The 13,690-nt window shown below is 41.0% G+C and overlaps 1 protein-coding gene across 1 annotated transcript; it reads left to right on the top strand.

The window, feature by feature from the left end:
• Positions 1 to 9,710: 9,710 nt before the first annotated feature.
• On the top strand, positions 9,711 to 11,483 carry LOC309704900 (ferritin, middle subunit). Its single transcript, XM_082530389.1, has 4 exons — positions 9,711 to 10,064; positions 10,517 to 10,663; positions 10,841 to 10,966; positions 11,071 to 11,483. The coding sequence occupies exons 1-4, from the start codon at positions 9,963 to 9,965 to the stop codon at positions 11,224 to 11,226; spliced, it is 531 nt and encodes a 176-aa protein (XP_082386515.1). The 5' UTR covers positions 9,711 to 9,962; the 3' UTR covers positions 11,227 to 11,483.
• Positions 11,484 to 13,690: the final 2,207 nt, after the last annotated feature.

Genomic DNA, 13,690 nt, shown 5'->3' with positions numbered 1-13,690 from the left:
TGATTAAAAGTAACATCTGTCCCCTATTTTCATACCACCATTAGAAATATGTATTTGTTTGAATTATAACCTTTTTCAAGCTGCTTGATTTTATAAAGCTTCTTAAAGTGCAACATAAATGGTCTGCATTTGTATAGCGCTTTACTCAGTCCCTAAGGACCTCAAAGCACTTTACACTACATTCAGTCATCCACACATTCACACACTGGTGATGGCAGCTACATTGTAGCCACAGCTGCCCTGGGGCGCACTGACAGAGGCGAGGCTGCCGGACACTGGCGCCATCGGGCCCTCTGACCACCACCAGTAGGCAAACATGGGTATCTTGCCCAAGGATATTTGGAGATCGAACCACCGACCTTCTGATTAGTGGCTGACCTGCTCTGCCACCTGAGCTACAGCCACCGCCAACATAAAGAAGCAGTGTGTCCCATTCAGTTCCTAGTTGGCCACTTGACTTTCTTTTTGTTTTGGGTCTTGAGCAATAGGCCGTCAGGCTTTTTGGAAGACTTACTAAAACGTTTCTTTGAACTTACTTTTTACATTCATTTTCAGTCATGTGTCTGTACCTGATCATTTACAGAGAAACCCCAACAACAACAACAATATAGGTATGAACTGGGACCTGCCGACAGAGAGAGAGAGAGAGTCTTTCCTCTTGAATATTTGTTCAGTATTGTATCAACCTCCTTAAATGTGTAATTATTATTGGCGATTAAAATTCCAATTCAAGAAATAAAATGAAAGAAAATCCTTTAAATGCATTTAATGTATGTATTTCCAGACATACAGAGGATCTTTGCGTTGCAGCATTTACCTATATGAAAACGTTGTTTTTGGAAAGCAGTTTATGCTGTTACCAATCTGAATTAAAACAACTGATTTATATTATTTGTTCAGCTGTTTAGCAGTTGGCCTTCTCTTTCATTTGATAACAGGAAATTAAAGTAACTACTGATCATGAGCTGACCGTAAAGTTCGAGATAGGAACCACTGCAGTCTAGAACACTAACAGTCTGTTTTACACTGTAGCTCATGATCAGTTTCAGTGGATTTGTTTGAGATTTTTCTTGTTATTTCTTATGAGATGTCAAAGTAAAAGCATCAAAAGGACACAGATCAGTGAGCATGGATGGGTGCCTGACGCTTTATCTGCAATTCCTCTGTTTGAACTGTAGGTGGAGCTGCTACATAAAACATTGACCCCAGACTAAACCATGCAAAGGCTCCAGTGTTCCTCTTCTATCTGGACTACAACACAGGAATCAGCTCTTAGAACTACAAAGTGAAAACATAAATGTGGTTCAGAATAAAACAGGTTTGTGTGTTTGTGTTACTCCAGGACGTCAACATGACACATTCAAGGACCCAGTAAACATCAGAGCAGACAGCTGTTCATAAACATGTCATAAAAACGTGCTTAAACTACTCAAAGCTGCCCCTGTGACCACTGCTGCAGAGCAGAATGAACAGTACTGATGGGGACTATGAAGGTTTGTAGTTTAATTCCTGCTCTTGCAGGATCAGTGAGTTTAAAGATAAACCTCACGAACACAACTTTAAATCCCCACGACATCACCAACAGTTCTGCAGGAGGACAGAAGCCCCTGATTTAATCTACCATAATGCTCTGTGATATGTTGTCATGGCAACATGAAGTCCAAAAAATACAAATACAAAAATGCAAAAGAAGAGGAGGACAACAAGACAGGCAGCTGGAGGAGCTTTTGAAGCAGGACAACTTTTCTGGATTTATCTTAACTGGAAATTCTGCTAAACAAGTCAAGCTGGAAACAAGGAGGCAGCTGGTTGGATTATATCTGAGGACAGGACGCATGAAGAGAAGCATGAGGAGAGAGGAAACAGCAGAGAGATGCTGTGGAGACGATCGTGGATCAAGTCGAAGAAGCAAGCACCAAAACTGTGAGTAGACATCACACACCAAGAGCTAAAATGACTGTGCTGATTAAGGAAACATTACATTTGGTTAGTTTGGGGTCTGGAGCTTCAGGTTTGTGGGTTCAGTTGGTCTCAAAATTGAAGAAAGACAAAAACATGTTTCTTACAAAAGGTTGTTGGAGGATTCTTACTGTAAGAACTGAAAGTTAATCCGTGGGTTTAACTGATAATTAAATAATTGTAATTGTTGTTATACAAATGTGCAAACATCAATCATAATTAGTGATCAATGTGAGTTTTAATCATTGACATTTCTTTTAATTTCTTTATATTTCTGACAAATTTGCAAAATATGAAAAAGAATTTTAGTATTTTTTCAAAATAAGACGTTTCTAATGGACTTCAAACTTCTGAGCTGTAGTGTAGATTGCAATGATAGTTCTCTATTATAGAAGATGATATAGAAGTATGAGGACAGGGAGACACTGTTAAAACGTTATGAGCTGTCTTGCTGCAGAGAAAGTGGAGTCTGTCATCCTTGAAATGCTCCCTAGATAGGCAGCTGGCAGGATTGAACGATGCTCTGCCTCTGTGGTCAAGTACAGACATCCATGAGCCACTGATGAGCGTGACAGATCAGGAAGCATGCATGAAGTGGACGTGTTAGGGAGAGTTTGCCATCAGAGTTAAAACACTTCAACTCAGTTTTTGATGATAGACACAACTAAAAATCCTGATCAGTTACAGACACACGTACACATGTAAAAGTTTGGAGTCAGCTTGTTTGGATCCCTGCACTCTTCTGTGACAGTGTGTGAGTGTGCCTTCAGACAGCCTGCAGTACCTCTGCCCCGTCTCCTGGAGCCCACAGTGTTTATCCTGGATTCATAACTATCTGCAAATAATCCTGTGAAACTTTACCACAGTGTCTCATGATCACTCCGAACACTACACTTATGTAGATATTTCACTAAATCTCATTCGTGATTTGCGATAAATGTTACCATTAATCTTATATTTCTTTATACTTCTGATTAATTTAGTAAAACATAAAATTTTTTTTTACTGTTGTCAGAAAATTATAATGTTTACTAAGTTAAAGCAACTTCTTCATTATGTGTATATAGTACTACGATAGTACTAAAAATACAGTGGGGCAAAAAAGTATTTAGTCAGCCACCGATTGTGCAAGTTCCCCCACTTAAAATGATGACAGAGGTCAGTAATTTGCACCAGAGGTACACTTCAACTGTGAGAGACAGAATGTGAAAAAAAAATCCATGAATCCACATGGTAGGATTTGTAAAGAATTTATTGGTAAATCAGGGTGGAAAATAAGTATTTGGTCACCTCAAACAAGGAAAATCTCTGGCTCTCACAGACCTGTAACGTCTTCTGTAAGAAGCTTTTCTGTCCCCCACTCGTTACCTGTATGAATGGCACCTGTTTGAACTCATCATCTGTATAAAAGACACCTGTCCACAGCCTCAAACAGTCAGACTCCAAACTCCGCCATGGCCAAGACCAAAGAGCTTTGGAAGGACACCAGGAAAAGTATTGTAGACCTGCACCAGACTGGGAAGAGTGAATCTACAATAGGCAAGCAGCTTGGTGTGAAAAAATCAACTGTGGGAGCAATCATCAGAAAATGGAAGACATACAAGACCACTGATAATCTCCCTCCATCTGGGGCTCCACGCAAGATCTCATCCCGTGGGGTCAAAATGATCATGAGAACGGTGAGCAAAGATCCCAGAACCACACGGGGGGACCTGGTGAATGACCTGCAGAGAGCTGGGACCAAAGTAACAAAGGTCACCATCAGTAACACACTACAACGGCAGGGAATCAAATCCCGCAGTGCCAGACGTGTTCCGCTGCTGAAGCCAGTGCATGTCCAGGCCCGTCTGAAGTTTGCCAGAGAGCACATGGATGATACAGCAGAGGATTGGGAGAATGTCATGTGGTCAGATGAATCCAAAGTAGAACTTTTTGGTATAAACTCAACTCGTCGTGTTTGGAGGAAGAAGAATACCGAGTTGCATCCCAAGAACACCATACCTACTGTGAAGCATGGGGGTGGAAACATCATGCTATGGGGCTGTTTTTCTGCCAAGGGGACAGGACGACTGATCCGTGTTAAGGACAGAATGAATGGGGCCATGTATCGTGAGATTTTGAGCCAAAACCTCCTTCCATCAGTGAGAACTTTGAAGATGAAACCAGGCTGGGTCTTCCAACATGACAATGATCCAAAACACACCGCCCGGGCAACAAAGGAGTGGCTCCGTAAGAAGCATTTGAAAGTCCTGGAGTGGCCTAGCCAGTCTCCAGACCTCAACCCCATAGAAAATCTGTGGCGGGAGTTGAAAGTCCGTGTTGCTCGGCGACAGCCCCAAAACATCACTGCTCTCGAGAAGATCTGCATGGAGGAATGGGCCAAAATACCAGCTACTGTGTGTGCAAACCTGGTAAAGACCTATAGTAAACGTTTGACCTCTGTTATTGCCAACAAAGGTTATGTTACAAAGTATTGAGTTGTATTTTTGTTATTGACCAAATACTTATTTTCCACCCTAATTTACGAATAAATTCTTTACAAATCCTACCATGTGGATTCATGGATTTGTTTTCACATTCTGTCTCTCACAGTTGAAGTGTACCTCTGGTGCAAATTACTGACCTCTGTCATCATTTTAGGTGGGGGAACTTGCACAATCGGTGGCTGACCTGACCTGCACTCAATCTACAGCAGGCGGTGCTGGACCAAGGCCAGGAAGATGGTGAAGGACCTCAGCCATCCCAACAACAGACTGTTCTCTCTGCTGAGGTCAGGAAAGCGATTCCGCTCCCTGAAGACCAACACAGAGAGACTGAGGAGGAGCTTCTTCCCGCAGGCGATACGGTCTCTCAATCACACCACCACACAGTACTGACCCACACATATGGTTCTTACACACACACTGGACATTCTGAACATTTGTTTACACTTCATTACTTAAATCACGCTGCTGTTATTGTGTATATATTTATTTATATTTCTTCATACATTCTTATACAGTTCTATATTGTGTATTTTGTTGTACAGTTATTTTATTTTCAACTTTAATTTATATATTTTATCTTATTCCTTCCTTGTTAAATTTACCCTTCATTCTAATTTGTGTTGTACAGTTATTTCATTTTTAACCTTAATTTATATTTTATTCCTTCCTAGTTAAATTTACCCTTTTTAATTTTTCATATTTATTTCCTATCTTATTCATAGCCTTTTCCTTTTTTGTTCTCTTTAGGTCACGAGCAGTTGTCCAAGCATTTCACTACATATCGTACTGTGTATGACTGTGTACGTGACAAATAAAATTTTACATTTTGAATTTGACTAAATACTTTTTTGCCCCACTGTAACTAGTTTGCTTGCATGCAAATTGAATGCAACTAAGTAACATTATGTTTGATTGCCCTTCGACCTAAGAGATGTTTGTGGCTGTGTGGCAGGCAGAGGTAGGACCTAAATGCAGGACTCAGAACCAAAAGGACAGAAACAGGTAGCTTTACTGTTGTGATTACATAAACTCAAGTGTAAAAACATACAAAAAATCAGAAATTAGGAACTATACACTAGAATTAAACAACTAGGAATTAACGACTGAAACATGGCCCACATGGAAATACAGCAAACGGGATGATGCAGCAACAGTCAGAGGGAGACTGACATACACAGGATGAGGAGAGGATGGACCACTGCTGACACTAATTGCACACTGACAGGAGAGAGGAGGCAAAGCAGAACACAATGCACACAGGACACAGACAGGCAAAATAAAACAGGAAACAGATGGAACGGACACAGGATGACGGTGGAAACAAACACTGAGACGAGACTGACTCGATAAAGGGAACGCATGGAGGGGACAGACATAAGACTAGAAAGACAAACGCAAAGACACTGAAGATGAAAACGAGGGCGACAGAGAGAATGAGAGACAGAAAGGGGGAGACGCAAAACAAACTAAACTTAAAATAAATACAATATACTCAGCAAACTCCTAAGCACAAGAAAATACACCAGGAAATGTAAATCACTCTAAGAATACAGCAACAAGATGAGATTCAAGAGTCCACAAAGACAAAATGCAATGACAAACACAACAATGCTAAATCATTACAAACATTGTATGTGGGTATGATTAAAAATAATTAAAAACCAGTTGTTGTAATGCAATTAAATGATTCCAGCTTTTATTTTTAAAATCAAAAAGTGTATCAGCCAACACACTGGACATTTTTCTGCTGAACAACAAACACGAATATTGCCACAATTGTAGCTGGTGTTATTTAATAAAATTTAAATTCTATATTTATTTGTTACACAATTTAAAATTTTAATATACATATTATAATGTCATATATATCATCTTACAATAAAAACAGATTCAATAATTCTGAAACAAAGTTTAAGCTTCCCATAACTTTGTACTGCAAGTTATAGTATTGATATAATTGATATAAAATGTATGTATTGTTCAGCCATAAGTGCAGTCTCTGGCTCAAACAACACATTTGTTTTGCATTCAAATGCACGAAATTGGTATGTTGTATTTATATTTTAAGGATGGCTTGTTTCCAGTCCAGGCACTGCTGCCTGATTGACTGTCATGGATTTAGTTGATCCAAATGCCTGAAGAAAGTCTTTAACATCTCCCTTTAAGTACAGTGGCAGTGGATGTGGGCTTGAGATGCATTGACCTAGAACCTGCTGGTGACCATCTTCACTGAACACGCCGTCTGTGACGGAGGGTGAAGTAAAATGCTTCCCAGATGGTATTGCACGGTAGCTCAAAGTCATACAGCCCTTTTCTGTGATCATAATTCCATCAGTTTTGTCAGGACTGCAAACATCACCAGCCGCAGCTCCAAACCATGACACAGCCTCCCTCTTACAGTTTGTTGTAGACATTCATTGTTATACATTTCTCCTCGCATCCTCCTTGTATACTGACAGTGAACCAACATTTTTCAAATTTGAATTCATATGTTTTTATGGAGCTGCCAGCAGGAGGGGAAAGGTGAAGACCACAGAGAAGGTTTATGGATGAAGTGAAGGTGGACATGCCGAGCGATGGTGTCGCAGAAGCGAATTCAAGGGATAGGCTATAGTTCTTTGAGAATCACTTTGTTGGTGGAAAAGTAATATTTTATGCTTTTATCTTTGTCATTTTTCACTGACTCAGCATGCAAAATGGGAACAAATTACATCTGTTTTGCTTAGTGTTTTTGACAGGCTGACAGTTCCTAAACACACTTACAATTAAAATAGGTTCTTTGTTAAGTTGCTTATTTATTAATTTAGTGCTTCAGTATATTATGGATCAGTGATAAGTGGCTTAACAAACAAATCTTCACCTAAATACAGTCAGGTGCAAGGACTTGATTAAAATGACTGGGGAAAAGTAAAAATAAAAAGTTTAAAAGATCTTTACAAACCTGAGAATTATTGCTCAAGACTACTTTAAATCAGTGGTTCCTAAACTTTTTCCCGCCACATACCCCGTGAAACATGTCAGCTACCAATGACTCACGATTAGTGTCTATAAATGCAATGCAATACCGCATGCATAAAACTAAATACTGCAAAGTCGATTATTTCTCACCACAAAATGAATTTATTAAAATATTTTAGTAATGACCCAATTTTAATCACAAACTTTACTACTTAATACTAGCAGTGTATCAAAAGATTTATTAGAATTCACCATTTTGTCGAGAGCTTAAAGGCCAGATGTGAACTTTCATTAAGCAGAACTTTATTTAATGTGATGGGCAGACGCACACAGCTTTTCAATATTTGGCTCAATTTGGGAAAGGATGAGTCTTAAATCGTTTTCCACACAAAGTCTTGCTGTGTGTTTTGTTTTCATTTTTTAAAAGCAGAAAACCCCCTTTCTCACAAGTATGTGGTTGGCGGAAGGCATCAGAGTCTTGATAGCGTGCTTAGCCAGTGCATGCTGTTTAGTGCGCAGTCCTATGCAGAAATCCACCAGGGAGATCCAACTGTGGCGATCTCAATTAGGCTCTCCTGGTCAGACGGTCATAACGAAGTAGGCTCGGCTGAAACATGTTTCAGACGGAGAGGAATTCCCTTTGCAGCAAGAACCTCTCGGTGGATGCTGCAGTGTACCCAAGAGGCATCTGGCGTGACTGCTTGTACACGCCAAACCACACCTCCGTGTGTCCCAGTCATGGCCCATGCGCCATCAGTGCTAACACCTCTGTCACACACGAGTCCATGTGTGTTCACGAATGTGTCCAGCTTTTGAAAAATATCAGCGGCAGTTGTCTTTTCTTCCAGCGGTTTACAGAACAGCATGTCCTCCTTGATAGTTCCTTCATAAATGTTGCCCACATACATTAGGAGATGCGCCAGGTCAGCCACATCCGTGGACTCATTCAGCTGTATTGCATAAAATTCTCTGTGAAATATGCGCTGATGGAATGGACTGTATCGTCTTTTTTGCCTTTTCCATTGTCCCTACCATATCTAAAGCAGCAGGGAGAACGAGGTCCTCCAAGTTGGTTTTAGCCACTCTGTAACTGACCATGTAAGATGCTTGTAGTCTGTTTTTCTTCATAGGATTTGGCATTCGAATGCAAGTTTTACTTGTTGAAAGTGATTTTAGCTGTCGCTCAATATATTCTCTTGGTTTATTTTTCAAATGGGGATGATTTGTCTCTAAATGTCTGCACAATAGTGAAGGTTTCATTGAGTTGTTAGACAATACTTTTGCACAATTAACACATTGTGGCCGGTAATATCCACCAATATTTATACACGTGAATCCCCGCAAAATATAATTGTCATCATATTTGCGCTTCTTTGATGAGGGTGTGTTACAGTCCGAGGTGATATGCTTTCTCCCACTTTGACGCTCTGCATCAGACCCTTAATCACTTTCTCCACGACTGTCTCCAGCTATGCTAGCCACTTGGCTAGTAACCACAGATGCATCTGTGCTAGAACCCCAATCTGACCATTGTTGTTGAACAATCACCTGTGCGGTCACTGGCAAATGCATCTTCAGATATGAGCTGATTGGTTTTAGTGGCCGGTGTTTTGGTGGTAGGGTGTTTTTTTCCTTCTTCTTGTTAACCATTTGTCCATTTCTGCGCTGCACTGAATGCTTGGAGGCAACTTTGACTGTCAGGCCTCAGTCAATCGGGCAAGTCACGCCCATTTATTTTGTCAGTGCAATGTTTTTGCTGAACACCAGAGGGTGGTATATAGTCATTTAATAACCACAGCAAACTGTATTAAAGCAAATTTAGGCTTTTTAAATTCGTGATCGCCACTCCAACCTCAACCCTCGTGTACACCCTACAGCCACTTGCGTGCCCCCGAGGGTACGCGTACCCTAGTTTCGGAACCACTGCTTTAAACAATACAGGACATTCTGGCTTCTTGACAACAAAATAAATGTGGTTTGGCTCAAGACTTTTGCACAGTACTGTACGTATTGAACAAATGACTAGATATCGTTCCATTTGCCTGTGCATCAGGAAGTCTACATCTACAAGTATCTGGAGATTAATCGTTATATAATTTACATATTTTGCTTGTTTCCTGATGAAATGTGAAAATGCTTTGTCATTGCACGTGACTATCTCCCAGCAGGTCACATTAAACATTAAAGTGGATGATGAGTTTTCTACGAATCAGGAGGAGAAAAAAATGCAACTTCATCCTGTGAGTCACAGCTGGTACAGACGCCCCGGCTCAGTGATTGGTGGAAACATACGTCACATCTTGCACGAGCACTTCCGGTGGAGTATAAATACAGGGACCCGCGAGTGTGCCGTTTCACACCAGGGGAGAAATCTTTGAGGAGTTTTTGCTTCAACAGTGTTTGAACGGAACTTCTTGACTTCGTCCCGCTTTGTATTTCAGCTACTCTGCACTTCGGAAGAAAAACCCTTTTCTACTTGAACACTACACATAAAGTCGACGTGAAGCTTTATTTTTGCACCGTTTTTGTTAATAAAAAGCACAAGAAACGCCAGCCGAAATGGAGTCCCAAGTGCGCCAGAACTACCACCGCGACTGCGAGGCCGCCATCAACCGGATGGTGAACATGGAGCTGTTTGCGTCTTACACCTACACTTCTATGGTGAGAACACGTCATGTGATGCTGATGTCTGTAATAACCTTAGTCTCAAGCTATATTAGCTTAATGCTAGACAAAGAGAACGGAGTAGAGTCGTTAAATGTAAAGTCCGGTATGTTGTTGCTAATTTCAGTAATACATGATTTCAGTAACGGCTTCTTTGCTGCCTATCATGTGCCAATAAGCAGGTTGTCAGATACGGAGTGTATTTTCACCACAAGTACTGTCACTAAGTAACCAAAAAATGCTGCGTCATGCTTACGGTGGCTTTTCCATACACATGCTCGCTTCGCAGGAAACGAGTGTAGACTCTGTCCTGCAGAATTTAGTGCACATTGTCTTTTTAAATCAAATTTGAAACATTTTATATCAAAGTTAAACTTGTATAACTTGTGTTGTACAGGGGCGAAATGATTGGTGCTGTGTACCAATTAATAACCTGTCTGATTTGTCAGGCCTTCTACTTTGACCGTGATGATGTGGCCCTGCCAGGCTTCTCCCACTTCTTCAAGGAGAACAGCCATGAGGAGAGGGAGCACGCTGACAAGCTGCTGTCCTTCCAGAACAAGAGAGGAGGTCGCGTCTTACTCCAGGACATCAAGGTGTGTACAAACTGAACCAGTCCTGCTGTGACATACCTGACTGTGTCTCTAACACAGAAACTGGGATTAATGAGCAGTGTTATGACACTTGTTCTCTTGTTGTTAGCGTTAGTGTGTAATGTGTATACAGAGCTTAAAACAAGTGTTCAGTCTCTAACAGAATTGTTTGTTGTGCAGAAACCAGAGCGTGATGAGTGGGGCAGCGGGCTGGAGGCCATGCAGTGTGCTCTGCAGCTGGAGAAGAATGTCAACCAGGCTCTGCTGGACCTGCACAAGCTGGCTTCTCAGCATAATGACCCTCATGTAAGTGGGAGTTGGAGGGAAGAGTTTGGGGTTAAAGACTGAACTAGTTCATGCTGTGTATGTTTGACAAATCATCAAATGTTAACTGTAGTTTGTTTTCCCAGCTGTGTGACTTCCTGGAGAGCCACTACCTGGATGAGCAGGTGAAGTCCATCAAGAAGCTGGGTGACCACATCACTAACCTCACCCGCATGGATGCTCACAACAACAAGATGGCAGAGTACCTGTTTGACAAGCACACTCTGGGTGACAAGAGCTAAATGCTGAGACGTAGAAGTGAGCCTGGAGTCAGCATGTTAACAACACAGGCTTTGAAGTAAACTCACTTCTGCTCCAGCTGATTTCTTTCCTGATTTCCTGGCTTTAAAGCTGGCATCAGTTCTTGTATGTTGTGGTGTTTTTGTGTGAAATGTCACATGGAGCGATGGATGTTATCAGGGTATGGCTCTGCTTCTAAGCTGTCTGACATTTGGAAATGTTTCTGATCTGTTCATCTGAATAAACCTTTTGAGCTGGATCTTTGGTCTCTCTGCATCTGTGACTCACTCACGAATCACTTCAGTGACTTGGGGTACAAATAAGTGTTTAAATCAGAATGTGAGTGTTACTTGGAGTTTTGCACAGTGAAGTCATGTTAACTGACACTTGCTGACAACATTTTGGTACACTTCCACCTCAGTGCAGACCTGCAGTTGCATGGCTGAAAGCAATGAGACTTTGTTACTTGTGATTGTGCTTTTACTTAACAGTTGCTGGGTGGATGAATTCTGACAGATAAGGCTGCAAAAGCAATGAGTGTTTGAGAATCCTTTTTCTGGTCAGATGAAACAAAGCTGGGACTGAAAAGCCAGACTTGGACTTTTGAGCTACAGTAAACTTGCTCTCATGTAATTTTCTTTAAAGCGGTCTGGCTAAAAGATACAGTAACCACTGACCTTAAGTTCATACTTAAGAATGGAGATAATTTTAACTACGCAGTAAAAGTAACCATGTTCTATTAAAATGTTTCCAGGAGAAACAAAAGCCACCTGTGTAAAGTTTATTCATACAATAGTATACTTTGGTTAAAATATACCGTGAAAAACATATTTCAAAGGTTCCTTAAGTAATAGGCCTGTCAGGGGTCAGCAACCTTTAACACCCAAAGAGCCATTTGAAGCTGGTTTCCACACAAAAGAAAACACTGAGCCGCAAATACTTTCTGACATGTAAAATGAAGATAACACTGTGTATTGTTTTTCACCTTTATGCTTTGTGTGAACAACTAAGGTGTGTTGCTTATGAAATCCATGAAGTGCTACAGAGAAAATTACATTTTATTTATGTAATGAACACATTTTGAACTCTTAAAGAAATATAACAAAAGGAAAGATGCTGAACTAAAATGATCCAGCAAACAAAAACTTATATCACCTTTGTGCTTTTGGAGCCTTGACCCGACTTTTAAAAATATTTTGAAAAAAGCACTATGCTGATAAAAAATTAAAAACAGATATTTGCAAAATTCTGCCTAAATATGTATTTTACTTGGTTAATCTGTGTGGCGGGGCGTGGTCTGCAGCGCCGCTGCTGGGGAGGTGACGCACCTGAGCGGCACCCGCAATCACGCCTCGCCGCCTGAAAGTCTGTGCTCTCTCTGCTGTTGTGTTGGTGTGTGTCGGGCTGTGAGCTGCAAAGCTACAGCCGGCTGTATGCGTACAGCAACCGTGTGTGAATAGTGGTTAATATAGAGATGCTGAAAAGCGTGTTCATGCAAACATCGTCGGGTCTGCCGTGGTATGTTTACAATGGGACTTCTGCTCCTGAACCTCTGCGCACAGCGTCTGCAGATCAGGGCTGTACGAAGTCAGTTTACGCAGGACTGTAAGCTGTCGTCTGTGAGGCGTGAGCGCTGTTTGTTTGTAACATAGTTCACGGTGGAGAACAGCTGCTGACATAATGTGGATCCAAAGATCCATAATTGGCCTACCTGGGTTTGAAAGTCTCGATAAATGCAGGCGTTTCGGCGGGTACACCGGCTTCCGCGAGTGTGACGCTTACTTTGAGCGATGAAAAATAATAAAATAATATTATTTTATATTTCAATATCACAATAATCTTCTAGAACTACAAGTTAAAAAAAGAACTAAAGACAAATAAAATACACTTTAGCTAAATACTGAAGTATAAGGACAAAAGAGCCGCAGGTTGCCGACCCCTGTTCTATACAGAAGTTGAACTGGAACTTTGACCACTAGGGGGGAGTGTTTTACCATTAACAGTTCTAATTGTTTGACTGTCAGATGTGAGCTGTAGATATTATTTTATATTTCTTTTTAGCCCTACCCACCTTTTTTCAAGGTTTCTGTTACAGGTTTCTGTTGTGGAGAAGAATGTTTTCATATTTATTAGAACTGTCAAGAGAGGTCATCTTGTGCCCCATTATGCAACACCAGCAATGATGGCAAAGAGTCGCACAGCGCCTGATGCAGCGCCGTAGTTCTTGTGGTGAAGAAGGGTCTAAACGGTTCTATGTTGACTACTGCAAGATGAATGAAGTGTCACAGTTTGATGCTTACCCCATGTACCGGGTCGATGAGCTGCTGGACCGGTTAGGCACCGATGTTAGATTTAACCAAGGGCTACTGGCACTTGCTAATTATACCCCTCAGTCTGTTTTGTTGCCACATTAATTTCACCCTCCGTTGAATTCAATTGAATTCCTCTTTCCTCTAAAAGGAACAT

The sequence above is a fragment of the Aulonocara stuartgranti genome (assembly GCF_965226115.1).
Source record: "Aulonocara stuartgranti genome assembly, chromosome: 4".
NCBI classification, from domain to species: Eukaryota; Metazoa; Chordata; class Actinopteri; order Cichliformes; family Cichlidae; genus Aulonocara; species Aulonocara stuartgranti.
The sequence above is the reverse complement of the archived record's forward strand: the minus strand, read 5'-3'. Positions and strand labels throughout refer to the sequence as shown.